The sequence below is a fragment of the Halichondria panicea genome, chromosome 1 (genome assembly GCF_963675165.1).
Source record: "Halichondria panicea chromosome 1, odHalPani1.1, whole genome shotgun sequence".
NCBI lineage: Eukaryota > Metazoa > Porifera > Demospongiae > Suberitida > Halichondriidae > Halichondria > Halichondria panicea.
The window spans coordinates 12,183,053-12,205,137 of NC_087377.1; the positions used below are offsets into that span (position 1 = coordinate 12,183,053).

General features: G+C 42.6%; 4 protein-coding genes across 10 annotated transcripts in view; 2 read left to right on the plus strand and 2 right to left on the minus strand.

The window, feature by feature from the left end:
• The window catches only part of LOC135349943 (uncharacterized), a 47,262-nt gene that overhangs the window by 9,986 nt on the left and 15,191 nt on the right, over positions 1-22,085 (minus strand). For 6 of the 7 annotated variants that reach the window (XR_010399049.1, XR_010399051.1, XR_010399050.1 and 3 more), the window contains one exon: positions 21,700-22,020. The exons of the other annotated variant lie outside the window; for it this stretch is intronic. The gene's annotated coding sequence lies outside the window, so the exon portion shown is untranslated. Of the gene's footprint in view, positions 1-21,699; positions 22,021-22,085 lie in introns of those variants that run through there. 7 annotated transcript variants of the gene reach the window in all.
• On the minus strand, positions 26-6,103 carry LOC135347988 (uncharacterized). Its single transcript, XM_064546169.1, has 17 exons — positions 5,831-6,103; positions 5,421-5,753; positions 5,094-5,366; positions 4,864-5,037; positions 4,602-4,808; positions 4,319-4,546; positions 4,108-4,259; positions 4,010-4,057; positions 3,841-3,900; positions 3,666-3,713; positions 3,556-3,603; positions 3,469-3,507; positions 3,028-3,199; positions 1,926-2,059; positions 1,567-1,732; positions 775-931; positions 26-323 (listed from the first exon to the last, which is right to left on the minus strand). Exons 1-17 carry the CDS (start codon positions 5,925-5,927, stop codon positions 227-229), a joined length of 2,433 nt encoding a protein of 810 aa, XP_064402239.1. The 5' UTR covers positions 5,928-6,103; the 3' UTR covers positions 26-226.
• Positions 6,940-8,623, plus strand: LOC135349414 (uncharacterized). The gene is made up of 7 exons (XM_064547944.1): positions 6,940-7,030; positions 7,177-7,222; positions 7,287-7,625; positions 7,687-7,989; positions 8,095-8,192; positions 8,297-8,326; positions 8,515-8,623. The coding sequence occupies exons 1-7, from the start codon at positions 7,013-7,015 to the stop codon at positions 8,521-8,523; spliced, it is 843 nt and encodes a 280-aa protein (XP_064404014.1). The 5' UTR covers positions 6,940-7,012; the 3' UTR covers positions 8,524-8,623.
• Positions 15,507-21,788, plus strand: LOC135348523 (uncharacterized). The gene is made up of 7 exons (XM_064546769.1): positions 15,507-15,672; positions 15,744-16,082; positions 16,137-16,418; positions 17,579-17,761; positions 17,847-18,047; positions 18,377-18,580; positions 21,363-21,788. The coding sequence occupies exons 1-7, from the start codon at positions 15,612-15,614 to the stop codon at positions 21,626-21,628; spliced, it is 1,536 nt and encodes a 511-aa protein (XP_064402839.1). The 5' UTR covers positions 15,507-15,611; the 3' UTR covers positions 21,629-21,788.

Genomic DNA, 22,085 nt, shown 5'->3' on the forward strand with positions numbered 1-22,085 from the left:
GACTAAGTTTCTTGATAAACATTAATTAAGTGATCAAAAAATTCTTGGGTAAAAAGTGAATTGAGAGGAAACAACCTATCTTGAATAAAACTTTCCTGACATGTTAAACATGTAAGCTGACAATTAAATGATTGTGGCTAAAATCCGGGGTAAACTAACAAAAATGATTTCATGTATTGAGAGTTTATTCTTGTACTAAAAATAGTTTTAATTCCGTACCACACACCTAGTGCTTGGTGTAGTGCTTAGAAGGGAGTGGAGGTGCCGGGGGTTCGTTGTTAGGGGCTGGTTTAGGGGGACGGGCTGGAACTATCTCAATAGTTCTGCATGGGAAAAGTGATCAAGATAAGAACCGTTAACACTACTAAATGATACAAGGGTAAAGTTATGATGACAGAACCACAGTTTATAATTATTTGTATAGCTCAAACATGGGAGACACGTACATGTATTTGATGCATCTGTGGACCCATTATCCCAACCCAGAGGAGGTACGACACGCGTGCCTCGATGAGGCTAATTACCTCTGCAATAACGTTGAGCGTGGGCGGATAATCAAGGCGTGGTTACGCCCACGTTCAACGTTATTGCAGAGGTAATTAGCCTAATCGAGGCACGCGTGTCGTACCTCCTCTGATCCCAACCTATACCAACCTATATGGACACCTCACCCTTTCGTTGGATTAAGGTTTACCTATAAAAACTTCGGTTGCTGACCACCATACAATTGCATTGGTAGTTATACATGGGAGCATTTTGTGGCACTCAACTTACGGTTTAGGAGGACGTGAGGGAGGCAGTGCCTTTGGTAATCCGGGGCCGTCATCTGTCATGGTGGGGGATCGAGAGGGGAGGGGAGGGGGAGGGGCTCGGTCGTACTTGTACACGGTACTTGGTACTGCCTTCATGTTCAACTCCACTGGGAGGCGACCTGTGAGTGAGTGTGACGAGTGGGGTAGTGTGGGTCATAATCATACTGTAGGGTGTATTTTGCTCCAGCAATTAAACTACTTGGATCGAGTTAACAGCTGTTAAACATACAAAGAGTCTCATTTTGGTAAACAGGGAAGCATAATTATTATGTTATATACCACAGTTCTCAATGAATGGAGAGAAGAGCAAGAATGTGGCTTGTTGTAAAGTGAAGCAGTGTTGTGTCTAGTAGTTGGGTAGTTAGGACACAACACAATACTGCCCACACAATCAAGGGAAGCCAGGTGTGGGCCCTTGGGATAAGTGGATACGTGTACGTGTGTACATACATGATGTACATGTACATGATAATGACCTTTTTATGATGGCAGTTTAGTCGAGCTAAGGTAATTTGAGTACAATATTGTGACTGTCAATTAGAAAGGCTATTAGGGTTGCTTAAACATAATATAATTATAGGTATAGCAATAACAACAATAATATTATGCTTTTCCAATAACGTACAGTCGATTGTGAGTATTTTTTTATACATGTATACGGACGGACACAATGACAGGCCACTATTACAGTTACCAGCTTATAGACTACCAACAGGGCCACAATTCAAGCAACACACATGAAACCACTACTCACCAGTTTCGTAGATATTTATGAGCTCCTTTGCTAGCTGCTCCTCTCCAATATTATGGAGATGACCAGCCAGCTCCCTCCAGGTTGGTCGCCCAGAACAGCCCCTCATCCATTGGTCGATCACCTCCGTTAGACAGCCACCATGGTTGACTCCACACGAATCCTCAATCTAAAATGAGATATTTGAGTGAGTAACGGGTTACACCAACAATAGATGGCACTTCTATTTGTACGATTAAGGTGTGACCAAACAATGGGTTAATTATAGACTTTTAAGTTATCAACTTTCATCATTTACACATTCCTTCACACCACGTACAGAACAATGATTGACCCTTGATAGATTTAAGATTAGTAAGTACCTGTTCAATCATTGTTTTAGGCAGCCTCATAGTCTCAGCCAGCTCCCTCCATTTGTGGTCCATTGACCTGATCTGGACCAAGGCCTGGTCAATGTCCAGGAGCTTGTCCACATCAGGCAGGGCTGGGGCTGAGGCTGTGTGTGTGTGTGTGTGTGTGTGTGTGTGTGTGTGTGTGTGTGTGTGTGTGTGTGTGTGTGTGTGTTGAGAGAGAGAACTGACCTTGCTAATGCAAAGAGGCCACCTAAAACATATTTCAGTAGGCTATGCTTCAGGGCAGCACTACAATTAGGCCACCTGTCACTGGAGGAAGCAATGAATGCTATACACTTTCTAACACCCAAGCCATGAATACCATTGAGGGGAGTCTATACAGCAGCTATATCTTGCTGTACCAACTCATGATCAGTGTGTGAATCCACATAACAAGGTTAGCTCTCAATTGCAATATCCACAAAAAAGCGTTTTGCGTTGAGCGTTCCTTATAAGGTTATCTGTGGTCAACCATAAAGCTGTATCTTAGTCAACAATGCACTACATGTATTCTACAAACAGTTGATGGATCAACTTGAAGATTCTCAGCAACACTTTGATAAGACAGTCCAAGCAGCTCTGTCTGATGCACTATCTCCATCTTATATCCCAAATAATGCCTTGGTCAGCTTTTTTCACAAGAAAAATCCATATTTTGCTTCCTAATCAGACATGGCATTTCACCACAATGTGTTTATGAGACCACAATGTGTAAAGATTAGATATCCATATAAGGAACGCTCTACAATTTCAAAGATTCTGCAAAACCCTGTACCCACTGCCTTAAAAGGTAAGGGTAAAACCAGAAGCTTACGTAAACTTGACAGCTTATCAAAGAACCACCACTGGTTCCTAATCAGCTGGTCAGGTGATGGGATTCTGCCATGATTAAGAAAGAGTGTGCTGTAATGTTGTCAACAACACTATATGCAACTGAATCGGAAAAAATGGGGATCTCGCTAGATATCTCTAACTACCAGGAACGGACGCACTATGGTACATTCTAACATATCTGGTACACCTATCAAAATCATTGACAAAGCCTCAAAGCCTATCACACAAACAGGCTCACCTGTTGGGCTGGCTGGGAGGGTGGCTGCTTTGGCTTGCTTCCTACTGGTGGCAGCAACATCCACAGTGGCGTAGGTGACCTGGTGTTGGTCCACTGTGGCAGTCGTGTTTTTGCCTTTCTTGTGGGACTGGCTGGAGCTAAGGGCAGCATACACCACTGGTTCCACTGTATCCTGGGGTGTCGGGAAACAAACAGAGTCAAGAATAGCTTTCAGTTACAGATCTGTACAATGTGACGCAGGATATTGTGGTAAAGTATTGTATTGGTGTATATGCATCACAGGACACATCAACATGCACAAACAGTTTCATTATGAACCAAAGATGATTTGTTTAACTTGAAGTATATAGTTACAATGCCAACCAAAACAGACACCCATTAGTCACAATACTCTCACTAATGACTGCACACACACACACACACACACACACACACACACACCACATTGCCGAGCTGTCCATAGCCGGGTAGTCTCTGAGTCTGCAGGAAAATGGAATGCAATGAACAATTGTGTCAAGATGAAATTACCTGTCCAGTGTTCATTGTACTGTAGCCTTCTGAGTTGATTCCTATCTTCTGTAAGGAGGAAAAATCAAAAATCAATGTTTTGTTCAATAGCTCTAGGTAGTGTTACGTACATTGTCTGAGTTGAGGACCACCTCATCGTAAGTCAGTGCCCCAGCATCCTGTATATAAATACATAGAAAGTGAGTGAACTGCAAATTTTTTATAATATGCCATAAACCAATTTGACTAAATGTGAGGTACCATGGTCTACATGTATATAGTGTGAACTGACTGAGCTCTTCTCACCGGGCTACGATTAACTCTGCTGTAACCCTCAGAGTCACCCTCAGAGTCAGGAGGTTGGGCCTGACAGAGAGATAGATCAAGAGAAGGGGGGGGGGGGGGGGAGATTATTTGAGGCTTTTACTTTCCAGCATCATAATTATGTACAACAGCAAAAAAGAATATAACTCACTTTCTTTGCATTCCTTGGGCCATCGTGCCTCAGCTCGCTGTAGTCTCCCTGAGCAGTGACACACAGGTACACACTACACACCGAGTTTATGATCTTACCTGAAGTCCCGACATCTCCACCACATCTTCTCTGAACTCGTCTGATTTCTGCCTCCTCAGTAAGAACAGGGCAACCACCACAATGACTATGAGACACACTACCACCAATATACCTACAACAACACCACCTACAATAGGTCCAATGCCAGTACCTGGGGGTGATATATGGACAGAGCAATGTAAAACTAAACAAGTTGTATATAAACATCACCTTCAGTCAGTACACACGTTATTTCCTCAGGCTCAATGCTCCACACTCCAGCATTAGTGCAAGTGATGGTGTTGGGTTCAGTCAGTGAGAGTCCATTGTTACACTGGTAAGTCAGCACTGTTCCTTCCAACACTGTCTCATTCAACATCTCATAGTTGAATACAATACCATTGACATTTGTTATTGTAATAGTATCGTTGAATGGTACAACAGGTACAGTGCAGTTGACTGTGAATGGCAGATACATATAATACCAATTTAAACATACATTCTCAAACATTACCTGGCCTCTCCCTGCACACCAAGCTCCCAGGATTCTCCACCCACTCTCCCCTACCCCCCACATCAGTGCATGTACTGGTCCTCACATCAGGGGGGAACAGTCCCTCGTCACAGCGGTAGATTACCTGTGAGCCTATTAAGAAGGGTGGTGTCCCACCATTGACGTCCACATTACCTCTGGATGGTGTGGCAGGAGAGCCACAGGTAACTTGGGGATATAATGAGGTCAACATTACACAGTTAATCCACTACGTAGGATATACCTGTTCTGCAGTCATAGGTCCCAGGATCAGGAGACCACCCACTACTGCCACAGGTTGAGGTTCTCACTTCATTGTCTCCACTACAAGTGAAGGAGAGCATGGATCCACCAATAGTGACAGGAGGTGTGTTGGTGATGGTCACCCCAGCAGCAGTAAACGGTGTGGGGCACACAACTGTATAAAGAGAAGTAATACGTGCATGTGTTGTAGGCAAGACATAATTATCGTACTTAGATCCACAATTGAAGTTTCATTCATTCCAGCACAGTTAACAGCTCTGATGGTCATATTGTAAGGAGTGTTGTAAGAGACGGTGATCTGTCCAGAGGTGGTCCCCACGGTGACTGGTGACTTGGAGAGAGGTGTTAGGGAGATGGTGAGGACATAACTGACAGACACACCACCAGTAGAGGAGGGGGAGTCCCAGTCCAGAGTGATATTAGAGGAGCTGGGTTGATTTAGAGTGAAAGATACTCTCGGGTTGAGTGGACGTGAGGGTGGATCTGCATGTGGGTGTATCAAGTTGATCAAGGAATTTATTTATGAAAAGAACTCACCAGCCACAGTGATGGTGAGAGGACCTTCTTGTGAGCTCTCTCCATCACACTCCACCATAGTACCCTCCACAATGGAGGCCTCAGACAGTGAGGTGAGAGTGGCAGTGAGGGGTCCACTGGAGTCAGTGAGAACACCACGAAATGCTGGATCACCTCCTGTCTCATTAATATTGGTGTTGGGAATCAAATTGATTCTGAACAACTCTATCCGGCCTTGTGGAGCAGCCATTGCAGCAAACACCGTCCATCGTATGAGACTACCAGGCAGAGTGCAGGTGAAGGTGACAGTGTCATCAGGACAAGCCACAGTGGATGGAGATGTTGTCAGTGAGGCTGCAAAAATTTACCTAGATCTAGAATCCTGTACCAGGCTATCTCAATCTCCACAACCATTTAGCTCTAATACTTACCTTTCGCTTGCCATGAACAAGCTAGTAATATTATTAGTGTGACCGTAGCAAACACTAGACGGATACGTAGTAGACACCATATTCTTGAAGCTCCCATCCTGTCCTAGACATATAGGTACTAGGTAGGTAGGTAAGCCCTTGAACTTGTAATTTATAGGGGTGCTGCTTCGCCACTTGTGAACACTTGCGCTACCCTAGCCTTGATCCCAGGCCGCACTTTGGCTGAAAGATCAGTGGACCAAAGTGGCCAACTTGAATTATGCACCAGGTTCTGTGGTCACAGTGCTAAATTCAAGTTGGCCACTTTGGTCCACTGATCACCTCTGGGTTTCCCCCATGTGCTCCCCGGGGGGGGGAATATCATTGATTAGCCTCGATCCCAGGCCGCACTTCCCGCTAGGGAAGTGGGCCTGGTATCGACTGCTTACACATGCGCTAATATCCCCCGGTATCTGGGGGCTTTGGATAACATCGTTTATGCTCAGTAAAACTATGACATCACAACGAAAGGAAGTGGATTGAAGGAAGTAGATAGAAAGTTCGATTGAAGGTTTCTAGCCCATCGGATAGCATTCTGTGATAGCTACCCTTAGCCTGCTATGTTAACAAAAGACTCACAGCCTGCAACAGTGTGGATGACGATCGTCTGAAAGGAGTGACGGCTGATAAGAGCCTATATGGACAGGCCACGCCCATTTAACACTAACTTTGGTGAAAGTCTACTATACTACTGCTACTGATTCTATCAGAAGAAAATAGCAGTACAACAAACCTACACAGCTCTGTTTCTAGCTAGCTAGCTATATAGCTCTGTGTATGACTTTTAGAATATTTTCTCTGATGTATCCCCAGTATTATAGGAATATTTACGGGTAAAATAATCCAATATTATAGTATTATAGAAATATTTACGGGAAAAAATCCAATAATTTGGCGCATGCGCAAGCAGTCGATAGCAGGCCTTCTTTCAAAGGCCTGTGAAGGAGGCTAATCATTGATAGGTGCATTATTTACGGTGCTGAATCATTGTAATGATGTAATGTTTATAATGACGTCACTGCTTCAAACACGGTGAACTTAGACAACCCCATAGGGAATAGAGAAAAGTGGGCGTGGGAAACCGGAATGTGAATCTAGTCTACAATTAATATTGGTTTTTATACTGTCAAGCAAAGAGCAAAGATGACTTTCGTAGCAAGAGTAAGTTATTTAGATGATAGTCTAGGGAGAGATCTATCTTAATTTCCTACCGATTGTTTTCCCAGGTGAAGGTGTCCTATGTATTATTTTGTATAAACCTTCAGTACATTAATTATGATCAAATCTATATATTTTCTATTGAATAGGTAGTGTTGTTGCTTGCTCTTGCAATTCAAGCATCAGTTTTATATGGTAAGTAGCTACAGTGATTTTTGTCCCATCAAGAGATCGATTCTGATTTTGTTTTTACATTTAGGTCAGGTGGTAGACATTGCTTCAGATTTAGACACAGCCGGTCGTAACTTTTCCTGTACTGGCGAAGTTGTCACATACACTTGCAGTGGTCAAGGAAACACTTTAACTATAAATTGTCCACCATTATTCACTTCGAATGTATTCCTCAGCAATGACCCTGTCCCTGATGCTGTTTCCACTGTTCCGAATGTTATTCTTACCCTAACAAACAGAGTAATAAACGGGTCGCGTACATTTTATGCTGTAAACCTGCAAATCACAGTGTTGAATGATGCACGAATCGATGTTTCATGCTCTACTAACGCTACAAACAATGTTGCAATACCACTGATCCATGAGTGTAAGTTGTTCAGCTGTTCATAATTAAAAATTATAATTATATAAAACTTTAATTCATACAGCAAGTACAATCGAACCACCATCCATTGTGACATTTTCTGGAGACATGACACTATCATGGACCCCACCTTTGAACCCTCAGTTTGACATTGATTATTATATTGTGAGAATTTACGTGGATGGAATTTTGAACACAACTAGGAGCTCTCGTGATAATAGTCTGGATATAGATGTCCCGGGAAATATCACTGCTACTGTTAGTACTGTTAGCACTTGCGACAAAGTTAGTGACTCACAACCGTCTGATGGATTTATCATCATTGGAGAAAGCACCAATATACCAATACTAGTCCCTGATAATCAAGGTTTGTTCGAACTTTTAGTGCATGTGCTCACAAACATATATAGGAACAAAATTGTGCCGTATTATAGTTACGACACTTCCTTGTAAAATAATACTTTTTCTGTAGGATTGATTGGTGGCATTGTGGTTCTCGCAATATTGTGTGCTGTCTTCCTCATCGCTTTTGTAACACTGGCATTGTTGTTCGCAATGTTAAGGAAAACAGTAAGCATTCAATTTATGTATAATTATACTCTGCAGGAGCCAATGCATGTGGTTGAATGTGAGCCAAAAGGTTGTATTACCTTGTTTTTACACTTCCCTTGCAGATATCAAAGTTGAAACAAAATCAACGACAGGTGCGTTTAGTAACATTTATGTAAAGAGCTGTTGAATCTCCAAATAATACATTTTGGTTTTAGAAAAGTTTATTTGGGGATGGCACTGTCCCTCATTATTTACGTTATGCTCTGTAAAGTGTTAAGACTGATTTAGTAATGTCTAAGATTGGAATGATTTTGCGTTATTTTTCTTTTTCTCACTGTAGGATTCTTGAAGAAACTGACATTTATCAAGATAGTGTAGTGTATGTACATAGTAAATGTGTGCTGCCTTAAATTTGTATGTACCTGTTATTAGGCAAGTACCTTACCTAGTGTGCAACGTTGTGAGTGTACTCGTGACCCTTTAAAGTAGTCTATACTGTCAAGACTATACTAAGTATAGACTCACTATTCCGGCATTGAAGTACAAACCAGGCAATCATACTAGTAGATCCAGGAATTGTCTGATCATTATGCCTCGAGGCGTAGCCGCACGAGGGATACGGTAAAGCTGACTGTGTTGTGTGTGTGTCTGTAACTGCTCAACGGTTGCAATGCGACGAAAGCTAACAGTTTCTATAGGTTTCTAGCCACGTTCTCTTGGATTTTGATTCGTGGATTAGCAAACTAAAGCTTCTTTCTCGAGTTATGGCTAGTTTGACTCACATTGAAGGCTGTTGCAGTCTCTTCAGAATCTTTCATAGCATCATCTGTCCGCACAAACTTTCTATTCAACATATGAGTTAGCCTTGCACTAAAGCGCTAGCTTTTTGTTAGCTACAATACTCAGATGAAAACAGCTAGCTAGCTAGCAGTAGTTATTTGTGAAATTGATCTCTTTGGACACACCTTTAATTATTCCTATGGATGTAATGCGCATGCGCGCTCATTCCCTGTGTGAGAAAATAAGATCCAGATCCAGATCCTCCTGGCAGAATCATCTTTGTCTTGAGGGGCCTGGTAAGCCACAAAACACTACCATATAACAATATAGATAACAATATGCATGTACACAGGTCTTTTCTTCTTAGATATTATATACACTGAACTACAGATCCTGGAAGAATCAATTTTCTTCTTTCTTGAGGTCCTGGTAAGCCACATAATACAATAAATAATAACAACAATAGATGCATGTAAATAAGTCTTTTCTTCTCAGTGACTTTATATAGATAAGCTAACTTTAATATAAAATTCATTAATAGAAACTACTCTAATACTTTTAAGCGAAAGCAAAAACATGGCGAGAGGCATTAGCACAGCGCCAGCTTGAACACTAGTTCAAACTCATGAGTACTGACATTCGCATGATGAGTTTCAATTGTAGGGGTTGGGCCTCAAGTTCAGCATTTATCACAGGAAAGGGATTGGAAACGACCAGGCCGCCCTGTGTCAAAGCATAGATTGAAAAGGAAGGGGATTGGAAACGAACAGGCCTGGGATCGAGGCTAGTTCTAATGTAGCACTCGTTCTATGGTCCAGGAATTTCTTGGACCGGTAATTGCCCGCACAAGGTGTATTACCCATGAATATCATTATGATGCTACAAAACGCTGACTCAGCTAGATAAGTTGCACATTAGAATTAGAAGCAGTAGCACTGGTAGCAGTAGTAGCACTGGTAGCAGCAGTAGTACTGGTAGCAGCAGTAGCACTGGTAGCGCTGGTAGCAGCAGTAGCACTGGTAGCAGTAGTAGCACTGGTAGCACTGGTAGCACTGGTAGCAGCAGTAGCACTGGTAGCAGCAGTAGCACTGGTAGCAGTAGTAGCGCTGGTAGCAGCAGTAGCAGTAGTAGCACTGGTAGCAGCAGTAGCACTGGTAGCAGCAGTAGCACTGGTAGCAGCAGTAGCACTGGTAGCAGCAGTAGCACTGGTATATCCATTTTTTACGCTCCTGTTCCAACTGCCACTATTTTACATCAAGTGTTAACAGTACATTACAATATAGCACTGGTAGCAGCAGTAGCAGTAGCATTGGTAGCACTGGTAGCGCTGGTAGCAGCAGTAGCACTGGTAGCACTGGTAGCAGCAGTAGCACTGGTAGCAGCAGTAGCGCTGGTAGCAGCAGTGGCACTGGTAGCAGCAGTAGCACTGGTAGCAGCAGTATAGCGCTGGTAGCAGTAGTAGCAGCAGTAGCACTGGTAGCACTGGTAGCGCTGGTAGCAGCAGTAGCACTGGTAGCACTGGTAGCGCTGGTAGCACTGGTAGCACTGGTAGCAGCAGTATAGCGCTGGTAGCAGTAGTATCACTGGTAGCACTGGTAGCACTGGTAGCAGCAGTAGCACTGGTAGCACTGGTAGCGCTGGTAGCAGCAGTAGCACTGGGGGGAAATATCTTTCATTGAAAAAATTATATATAATGTTACAAAAATATTGCAATGAAAGTAGTAGTCTATCTATCAATAGATAAAGAAATGTACCTAGGACTCATACACTTAAAACATACAAAACCATAACAAAATGGTTTTGCAATGTATGTTCAAGCCAAACTCCACTCCCGAGCCAGAGAATCCAAACTCCACTACCGAGCGGCCAGAGAACCCAAACTCCACTCCCGAGCCAGATAACTCGAACTCCACTCTTGAGCCAGAGAAGAACCCAAACTCCACTCCCGAGCCAGAGAACCCGAACTCCACTCCAGAGCTACAGAATAACCCGAACTCCAGAACCCAAACTCCACTCATCCTCATGAGCCGCCACCGGAGAGTGCTAAGCAACGGATTCCCCGGAAACGATATTATACGAGATCAAAAGCCGAGGCTCCCCCAATTTCGAAGAGGCTGCTGTGCAAGGGTGACTCTTCATTCTCACAGTAACTATTGTGGTTACTCTATATAATTATGACTTGGACTTCGCATTGCTATACTGATTATTATGTGATTGTTTTGCTATGTTTTTTTCATGATCATCACGCCTTATAGTTTGTCAGTTGTCACTGCATGTAAATTTTACGCGGTGTCTGCGGCCTACTGTGTAGAGAGAGTGCCCATGCATGTTACATAAATGTGAATAATAGGCTAAGAAATGTTGCTGATAATACCATTGTGTATATAGTAGATAAAAGAAAACTCTTTCACTGCTGCTATACCAGCGCTATACCAGCGCTATACCAGCGCTATACCAGTAGTGCTACTGTTGCTATACTGCTGCTACTAGTGCTACCAGTGCATGCTGCTACCAGCGCTACCAGTACGTGCTACTGGTGCTACTGCTACTACTAGTGGTACCAGTGCTACTGCTGCTACCAGCGTTATACCAGTGCTACCAGTGCTACTACTGCTACCAGTGCTACTGCTGCTACCAGTGCTCCTACTGCTACCAGCGCTACCAGTGATACTACTGCTACCAATGCTACTGTTGCTACCAGCGCTACCAGTGCTACTACTGCTATCAGCGCTACCAGAGCTACCAGTGCTACTGCTGCTACCAGCGCTACCAGTGCTACTACTGCTACCAGTGCTACCAGTGCTACTATTGCTACCAGTGCTACTACTGCTACCAATGCTACTGCTGCTACCAGTGCTACCAGTGCTACTGCTGCTACCAGCGCTACCATTGCTACCAGTGCTACTAGTGCTACTACTGCTACCTATGCTACTGCTGCTACCAGTGCTACTGCTGCTACCAGCGCTACCAGTGATACTACTGCTACCAATGCTACTGCTGCTACTGCTGCTACCAGTGCTACCAGCGCTACCAGTGCTACTACTGCTACCAGTGCTACTGCTGCTACCAGTGCTACCAGTGCTACTATAGTGCTACTGCTACTACTAGTTACCTAGCCTCGATTCCAGGCCGATTAAAATACGGCCTGGTACCTATTGCAGGGTAATGCGCATGCGTTAGTTTATTCACCAAAATCTGGGGAATCCCCTTTTGCTTCCCTCAACTATTTTCTATCTTTGTAAACATCAGCTTAGCTCTCTATTGCGTTGTTCCAGAAGGCTTTCACACTAGTCTGAAGCCAGGAGAGGCTCTCATCTACCTCTATGACGGTTGTATGGTCAGGATGTCTTACCATGGATCTGTACAGGCTATGGGAAGTGTAGAGTTAGACTGGAAACCACGCCCCTTTCTTTAGGGAAAGAGACTGGCCAGGTGACTATCAACGACTCGTCTTCATTGCGTACTGAATTTTGCGGAAGTGGTTCAGGGAAAAGGGTGTGGTCACCAGTGTTGCGGTTTAGTATACTTTGGCTAGATCGAGCTAGATCTACTGTACTCTAGCAAGCTAGCTAGCTAGCTCAGCCACCTACCAAACTTAATTTCAATCACAAGTCAACTGCTGCAAAACTATGTCCAAGTCTGGAGCTAGCTGTCACCTGGATGTACCTAGTTCTTGTCCTGTCTGTGGCAATGATACCGCTGTAATAGAAACTCAAATGTTGCTGGCAATAGGGCAAAGCAAAGGGACTTTCCATAAACCAGTTGGCAGAGAGACAAATATATCTACTGACTTCTGTCTGTTATTTTTTGCAGTGGCCTTGTAGCTATCCAGGTTATAGCAACTTTAGAATTGCTTCATTGGAGAAGTACTGATAGACAACTTATATCCAAACAGCTAGCTAAGTAGACATAACATTTATACTGCAACTGTACAGCTAAAAATATTAATACTCACATAATAATAAAATTTATGCAATATTGTGGTTTAGATATCTCCCACGTATTCATGCACACACTACATTCCAAGCATTCCGTTGGGACGAGTCGTTGATAGTCACCTGGCCAGTCTCTTTCCCTAAAGAAAGGGGCGTGGTTTCCAGTCTAGTGTAGAGTACAAGGGGGTATTATGAGACCTCTAAATGTTTCTGACCCCCCTGTCTTGCAGTAATCTTGAGGGAGCTAAATAGCCTGTTCACTAACTACTATGGTCAATAGGCTTGCATGCAAGCAAAAAAAAAATTAGTGACAGTGCTTTGTTCGCAGCTAATGCTAGCATTTAGTGTTCAAAGTGATTCGGGTATTATGAGACAGGGGGGGGTATTATGAGACACCATTGCAATTAATTAATTTTAACGCTAATTGGCTGTTATAACATAATGGGGAACTTTCTGATATATAATATAGTGATTATTCTTCCTATAAAAACAGTTACTCCTGTTTTAACAGATACCTAGTGAATTTTACTACAAAACATTTGGCACCCACTTAAATTTGGTCACTTAAAATGTTTTTTCCAATTAAACTGCTACTCGCGAAGACAACCCGGCTATAGGACAGTCCTAGACGTAGATGAGAGCATCTTTTGTCTTAAAACTAGTGTTCAAGCCTTCTAGACCAACGCAATAGACGGCATAAGCCACAGCTTCACAGAACTCAGTCATAGAGATAAAGTATTACGGAACATATTGGACTAATTTCTGGTATAATTTACTAAGGTTTTACGTTCGTGGTACGATTACCCATATTCTGGGTAATTTGAAGCGCATGCGCACTATCACCCCTGCAATAGGTACCAGGCGGCCGTATTTTAATCGGCCTTGAATCGAGGCTACTAGTTACCTAATGCTTCTATTGTACACCTACCAGCTACTATGACGTCATTAGGAAGGTATATAGATGATGTAATCTAGGATTGGTTACTTGGAGAAACAACCCTAGACTAGGTAGCTTAGCTAGCTGCGGTTACCAACAAACCACACCCATATCATAGGTCAAAGGTCGTCAACTATCAAAGACTCAACTAGCGATCACTCAACTAGCGAAGGCTCAACTAGCGAAGCTCAACTGCAGAACACCAAGTTGAGAACACAACTGTTGAGTGACCTTCAGGGCCACCGTACAGTTGTCTCCTCAACCATTCCCAGCCTGTGCTTTACTCGAGGCTGTCTTCCTACGTTGAAGTAGACAGCCTCGAGTAACGCCGGGGCAACACGGATGGTTATTCGAGGTCGATTTTGTTGCCAATCCCTCTTTGCTCTATCTATGCCTCGAGGCAGCACAATGAAAATACCACGTGAAAGAGCAGCTCATGGTACCTACAGCGTGTGCATAGCTCAAACACAGCCCGCACAATCATTTTTTGAAAATTAGCAGTAGCCATGCATGCCGCCTATAGGCGGCTAAAGTGGGGAAAGGGTTAATGTACTTGGGCGGGACTTATAAAATTTGTTGTTAATACCGGAAATGATCTTAAAGTTATATAGCATATCTGCTGAACCGCTTGGTCTCTTTTAAAAAAGTATGAAATGGACACTCAGGACTCAGGAGTTAACATTGTGATATCTATTATGAAGTTTAGAATGTTTCTGTAATGCATATCTTTATGATGTCCCTATAATAGTATGATGTCTCCTGCTTCAGAGAGTTCTTTTGGATTTAAAGTAACCATGCTATCTTTTCTTTCGTACAGTATAATTATTGTATCATGTTTCAGAACTCTCATCAATGTTCACCTTACGCTTGTATCTGTTTCTTGATCTTTAAAAGCTGTTAATTTCTATATAATTCGTTTTTAGTGTGATGTAGATTTAAGGCTATACAACTATAAATCTATGATACAACTCTGTTTACAGCTTCTAATTAATACAGTAGATTACTCTTGTCTTGTTTCGTGTGCAAATTGAATCAGTTCTTGCAATTTAATAGTTTTGGTAGATTACATTGTTGTCCCTGGAATTCTCTCCAATCTTTCTTCAACAGAGGCTTTCAGATTGCTTCAATAATTACTTTCAGTAACTTCTAAAAACTTCTAAGAAATAAATACAGCTATATTGGTACACTTGGCTTGATTTTACTGCATTTCTATTCTCAGCTCCTATCTATCCATGCAATATGTGATTCCGCAAGAAATAAAAGCTTATTGTAGCAACTTTTTGCATAATCTGGAGAGAGTTAGAGATGAAAGACATGCTCACTTGTGTTTTTGTTCATTTTCATGTTTGGTTGACAAAATAACGATCACCCTTGAGAAAAAATCACACACAGAACAAGCATTAAATGCTAAAATCATAAAAAACTGTTATAAAAATCAAATTCTACGCTATTTTTTACCCCTGTGGGAACAGCTGTTGTTTGCTAGACTCTTCCAGGGCTTGCGGAAAGCCCTTCTTGTTCACTCACTTTCTGAAGATTTTACAGTACATTATAGCTTGACTTAGGTCACGCCCAGATACAATCAACACCAGGCCGAGGAGGAGACCGGATCGAGGCTAGTTCTGATGCATAACCACAATTACATCATTTGAAGCCAAATTTGGAGTCTTAGTGTAGACTGGGAATCAAAATTCTAGGCTCATTCCTCTCACTACTCTATCTATGTTTCATTGAGATACTGCAAGCTGAATAAGAGCATAGATAGTTCTAGTTCCTCTACTATCTATGATGAGAGCAATGCAACTGTTTACAGCAAATACCCTGCAGTTGTTTGCTTTTACTGCAGGTAATTATAAGAACTATAGCTACACATTATAGACGTCTGTCTTCACTAGCCTAAGTTTACATGTTTTGCAGCCTCACTGACAACATCTCCATCCACTGTGGCTTGTCCTGATGACACTGTCACCTTCACCTGCACTCTGCCTGGTAGTCTCATACGATGGACGGTGTTTGCTGCAATGGCTGCTCCACAAGGCCGGATAGAGTTGTTCAGAATCAATTTGATTCCCAACACCAATATTAATGAGACAGGAGGTGATCCAGCATTTCGTGGTGTTCTCACTGACTCCAGTGGACCCCTCACTGCCACTCTCACCTCACTGTCTGAGGCCTCCATTGTGGAGGGTACTATGGTGGAGTGTGATGGAGAGAGCTCACAAGAAGGTCCTCTCACCATCACTGTGCATGTGGCTGGTAGGTTCTTTTCATAAATAAATTTCTTGATCAACTTGATACACCCACATGCAGATCCACCCTCACGTCCACTCAACCCGAGAGTATCTTTCACTCTAAATCAACCCAGCTCCTCTAATATCACTCTGGACTGGGACTCCCCCTCCTCTACTGGTGGTGTGTCTGTCAGTTATGTCCTCACCATCTCCCCAACACCTCTCTCTGGGTCACCAGTAACCATGGAGACCACCTCTGCACAGATCACCGTTTTCTTTAACACACCCTACAATGTGATCATCAGAGCTGTCAACTGTGCTGGAATGAGCGACACCTCAATATTTACTGTACCATCCATAGGTCAGTGCAGGGGCGTAGCCAGGGGGGGGGGGCTCATGGTGCTCAAGCACCCCCTTTCTATCTGAGATTGTACAAAAAGTGTACCTGATTGTCTAGCTGAGCACACCCTTCTCTTCCAGATCTTGCTGCAGTTAACTAGCTAGTAGGCAAGCAAAACAAATTGGTCTTTAAACTGTGAGCTATTCTAGCTTAGATCTATAGACTAGTAGTCTGTTCTCTTTCATAGCTAAATAGGCTTCTCTAATGCACCTATCAATGTCAGTCCCCACTACCCCCCCTGCGGGGCATAGTGGGGACATAGTGGGGTTTTTTGGGGTTTTGATTCAGCAAGTAACCCCGAGGTGCGGGATAGGGTGGGGAATTTGATTTCCTCAATATACAAACTTATAGCAGTAATATCCGGAAAAGTATAGCACATGCACACGTGTAGTCAAATCCCGGGGTTGTTAAGTGGGGGTATGGGAGGAGAAGTGGGGATTTGATTTCAACCAGGCCCCCTGGGGTGGGGCAATTGATATTGATGTAATCAAATCCCCACTAAACCCCGACATAGCCCGCATGGGGGGTAGTGGGGACTGGAATTGATAGGTGCATAAGCAAATAGAAGATTGGGCCACACCCAACTATTAATTACGACAGCATTAATTAGAGGTGTGGCTTCCGGTCAACCAAATATCGGCACTGCGTGGCTAAAAATCGGCCGCTTTGCGCCCTCTTCTTTCTATGATAGCACCCCCTTCCTCAAAATCCTGGCTACGCCCCTGCAGTATTATTAACCCGAGGTGCGCTGCGGTGCCACGGGTTATAGTAGTCGGTCATGCAGTCAGTCTGTCTGTCTGTCTGTCTGTCTGTTTGAGTCTACTCACCTAGATGCAATAACACTGTGTTTGTACTATATTATGGGATAGCCTCAACGCAACAAGGTACATAGTTTGGCAGATTTTGATTTAAAGCTTCGTTGTCGAATAAAAGCTAGCAAAAGCTATAAGAAGCTAATAAGCTCGAACCTGTGCATGTTGGCCTAGATGTACACGCGGCTTTGCCTCTATAGACTCGCTAATCCTGAAATTAACACTGAGGGTTTGCACTTCAGTGCTCTAGTTTACAATTATAAGCACTAAATTAGCGTCTTAGTTCATGTATACTCTTTCTCTACTCAGTTTCCTGTCCCTCCTCCCTCTCTGCTGCTAGTGGTGTGGTCATTGTCCAGATACCCAGTGTACCGACTGTGGGCTCCACACTGACCTTCACTTGTTTTGAAAGTAATCAAATGATACCCTCTACCTGTGGCAGTGATGGACAGTGGAGTCCTAACCCTGAGGATTTCATGTGCCCAACAATAGGTGAGTATAATTATAGATGTGCAGTTTGCTTGCATTCAAGTTATGCATGGTATTTGACTGTATTGTTAAATACCAATAATTATAGTGACATGTGATGTTCCTGCGGCCCCCTCTATGGGTAGTGTGAACACTAATGGTCAGTCTTACACAGAGGGGTCACAGGTAACTTATCAGTGCAATGATGGACTGTTCCCCATGTGTGTTCTGACTGCCACTTGCACAAGAGATGGACAAAATGGAGTGTGGGAGCCTGATCCTAGTGTTGTGGTGTGCAGGACATCTCCAGGTAATGTAATTCTTCTCTAAACAAGATGTTCATAGAGCATTCACTCCATGCGTTAAGCTTCATTGCGCAGCGGCAAAACGGATACTTTATAATATTATGGGTGAATCTATAAAGCAACAATTAGAAAACAGTGTTTTTGTCGCATTCGAAGATCGCCTACTATAATTATGAACTAGCCTATTATTTTTCAATTATTGTCTCATTAGCAGCCAGTCCAGTTCGCTCACACAGCTCATTTTTATGTCCACACACACACCAATCACTTTACCCCTGCTCCGCACGCACGGGGTAATTTATAATTAACTATGTGTATGCATGCACTGTCACAGTTAACTGCTTTCTACCTGAGGAGCCCTCAAACAGAACTATAGTAAACTATGAAAGGTTGAATGTAACAGTGTTGGAGGGAACAGTGCTGACTTACCAGTGTGACAATGGACTCTCACTGACTGGACCCAACACCATCACTTGCACTAATGCTGGAGTCTGGAGCACTGAGCCTGAGGCAATCAAGTGTGTGTCACCAACTGAAGGTGAGAGTATAATTAACCTGAGGCACGTAGGCAACCACAGGAGTTATGGTAATCCCTTGGTTTGTTTGTGTGTGTATTTTAAGTATGCTCACCTGCATATGGCTGCCATAGCGCCTTCGTTTACAGCATGGATATGTAATTATAATAGCCTCAACAAGTTATAATTATTTAAGCGGTAGATTTTGTAGCTTTGGATTAAAAGCAAGCAAAAAAAAGCTAAGAGAAGCTTATAACCTTAGGTACAATAATGTACGTGGCTTTAATTTTGGGTACGCCATTATACACATGCACGATATACATCCATGTGGAGCCTTAGTTTTTCATGAGAAGAATTAATGGTCCGGGACTCCCAGAGCATGCCAGATGCCCCCATTTTCAGGGTGTGGCTTAGCAGGTGATATTTCACCTGCTTAAAATGTTCTAATATGTCCCACTTGGAGCATGTACATTTAGCACCTATATAAATTACCCCCTCACCCCCTCAACATTTGCACTATATACTTAATTAAAACTATTACTTTCATCGCGTCTACTATCCTTGGAGGTGGTTCCAAAGCTACATAACATAAAGCTACTAATAGCTAGCTTTTATACACCATAATTATCATGATGAATTTTATTAGTCACAATTAATACTAGAGCACTGAAGTGCAAACCCTCGGCTGGTGACATGATTATAAAGAAACCAGAAGAGTGATATAATGCAATGCATGTAGTGATGTATGACTGGCACAGCAACTCAGGAGCAATGAAACTAAACCAGACTAGAGGCATGCAGTGGTAATGAGGCATGCCCAGTGGACTAGGATCACAGCAAAGATGCCTGGAGTCTCAGAGAAGTATGATATGACTCCTGGGATCCTGGAGTCAGCTAACAGAGCAACAAACAAGTCACAATTCTAGCTTTCTATTGTAGTGACCCTTTTCCACTGTATTTGGTACGGGATCACTTCAGCTGTAAATACGGAGGATACCTCGAATAAAGGCCGCGTGTAGTTAGCTAACTAGCTAGCTGCCAATGTGCAAGTTCAAGCTTCTTAGTTCAACAAAGCTCTAACATCGAAATCTACTATTGTTAAAACTAATAGCTTATTATGTGAAGGCTATCCATGCTATAAACGCAGTGCTGTGGCAGCCAGGTGAGCAGATCCTGAAATTACAAACAGACAAACCAAACGACTACTATACCCGTGGCCGCCCACGCGCCTCGGGTAATAATACTACATTGTATAGATCTACTATAGCTGGTACATTGTATACGGTACTATATGCAATGTCACATGCTCCAGGGTTTGCAGCAAGATATTGATCGAAGTTACCCCATTTTTGTCTGAAAAATCATTCTCATTCAAAGTAACATTTTTCGGGGGGGATGCAAGCAAAACGTTCTATGCTAGCTAATCAACCATAATTATGTCACCCGCTTGAGTAAATTAAATCTGAAATAAATCCTGGCAGTGCATGTCTGACCACGCTCCACCATCTACCGTGGTGTCTAGTGGCACCACGATCGTTTTCAAAGCCATAAAGTCTAATAAGGTATATAAATAATTATAGTTTAATTCATTGCACTCTATTATTTGCTATGATTATATGTTTCCATATGCATGTTCAGACATACCTGGAAAATTTGGTGGGTGCTTTAATTTAGAAAATCGATATATAGACACAACGTCATTGTAGCAGTATATATAGCCATGCCTGAGACATCAAATTAAAAACCGCCAATTACGTTCAAATGCTTATAGGTGCCAACTGTCCCAGATTTAGCACCCTTGTCCCGAAAGGAAACTGCTATTTACCTCAGATGTCCCGGTTGCTGCTTCTGAGCTGGCCATGGGTTACTAAGCTCCAACAAAGCTTTAATATCAAGCCTGGAACAGCTTGGAACTAGTCTCGAATACCCGCCTCAACCTAAAAGCTTGATTGAGTCTGGTCAAACTCATATTGAGGTTTGGTTCAAGTGTGTCCAGGAATTTCTTGGACATTTAATTGACCACAAGTGGGTGTGAAGCATGAATAAAATTATAGTCTACATGAATATCATTATAGCTAACCGCCACGGAAAATTCATGGAGAGAGTTGTAAGGATGTGATACTAGAACTCTCCAGACTAGCAACAGGACCTTTGGAACACCTTGTCGAAATTAACAGCCTAAATGCTCATTTATGTGAATGTGACCGTCAACCATGGTTTCATGGCCCTCTAGCTCTGTGCAATGATGGCTTCAAGCTCAGTGTTTTTTTCTCGTAGGCTTTCAACTCCTAGCCTTAATTGATACACTGTCTGATATAGCCCTCTGTGTATGTTCTGTCCCTAACATGCGGTGGCTTGTGGCTTTATCACTATGCTTGTGGGCGTGTAGCCCACTTGACTTTGCTGACTGTGCAGAACAAAGTTCATATGTGAGTTTGACCAGACTCAAGCTTTTAGGTTGAGGCGGGTATTCGAGACTAGCTTGGAACTACTGCTAGAATCTTCTAACAGTCTTTATCGTGACAAAATAACTTAGCTATAGCATCCAATAAGCTAGTGGGCACCATGTTTTGTCCCTGAAATTTGGTTGGGGAAGTTGGCACCTATATAATTTATATAATTATATGTTTTTCTGCTGATTTGGTTCACCCGCAAAATATTCAGTAACAGTACAACACTGACAGTATACTCTTGGGTGTGATATACAATTTGCTAAGGCTTAATTCAGCAGACTTAAGCTTGACAGCTAGTGCTCTAGTTGTACATGTTATCCCATTAATAATTATTGCTGCCAATCTTTCACAGCTCCGACTGCTGCCACCCTATCAACTGATGTAACTGTTGCCATTGGTGTTACTATTACTTTCATCGCGTCTACTATCCTTGGATTTCTCGTTGGACTCCTAGTGATGTACTCGTTTACGCGTAAGAAGGCAGTGTACTACACCAGAAAAACAGCATTATCTGTTGTAGAACCCACTAAACCAGTTGGTCCTGTTTACGAGGAGGTGTCACCCAAAGAGGAGATTGAACTGAACACTAACCAAGCGTATGGACCAGTAGGACTGTGAAACTTCGTGCTATTATATGATAATTATTATTTTCTAGCCAGTATTATGTAGCTAGTGTTCATCTATATATAGATTGGTAATGATTTGTTTGAAAATAATAATTATAAACAATAATAATTATAGCACATTCATTAATAATATCAACAAAGAAACGAGTACACATTGTTCAGTTACTGTTCTGTCAACCTATATACATACAGTTAAAAGGAAGTGCATCATAGCATAAGAAAAAATAAGCAATTGCAATGTACTTGTATAAGCTACACACATGTAGACAGTCTGCCATTACGCAAAGATTCACGTTGGATTGTGTTGTTACAGGGTGAGGTGAGACAGCTCGTCCACTCCAGCAGACTGTACCAGGGCATTGTCACTGCTCTGTATAGGCACTCCTGCATGGTATAGGTGTGTGTATGTTAGGGGGGGGGGAGACATGTAAACTAGAGCATTGAAGTGC

Bases quoted from the DNA above. Each gene is read 5' to 3' on its own strand.
- LOC135347988 (XM_064546169.1), bottom strand. From the start codon at position 5,927: ATGGGAGCTTCAAGAATATGGTGTCTACTACGTATCCGTCTAGTGTTT. The intron at 5,038-5,093 runs GTACGATAATTA...CTCTTTATACAG, and splicing joins AACTTCAATTGTGGATCTAA to TTGTGTGCCCCACACCGTTT. The intron at 4,260-4,318 runs GTGATGTTTATA...TATCACCCCCAG, and splicing joins AACGTGTGTACTGACTGAAG to GTACTGGCATTGGACCTATT.
- LOC135349414 (XM_064547944.1), top strand. The intron at 7,626-7,686 runs GTAAGTTGTTCA...TAATTCATACAG, and splicing joins AATACCACTGATCCATGAGT to CAAGTACAATCGAACCACCA. The intron at 8,193-8,296 runs GTAAGCATTCAA...CTTCCCTTGCAG, and splicing joins TCGCAATGTTAAGGAAAACA to ATATCAAAGTTGAAACAAAA.
- LOC135348523 (XM_064546769.1), top strand. From the start codon at position 15,612: ATGATGAGAGCAATGCAACTGTTTACAGCAAATACCCTGCAGTTGTTT. The intron at 15,673-15,743 runs GTAATTATAAGA...CATGTTTTGCAG, and splicing joins GTTGTTTGCTTTTACTGCAG to CCTCACTGACAACATCTCCA. The intron at 16,419-17,578 runs GTCAGTGCAGGG...TTCTCTACTCAG, and splicing joins ATTTACTGTACCATCCATAG to TTTCCTGTCCCTCCTCCCTC.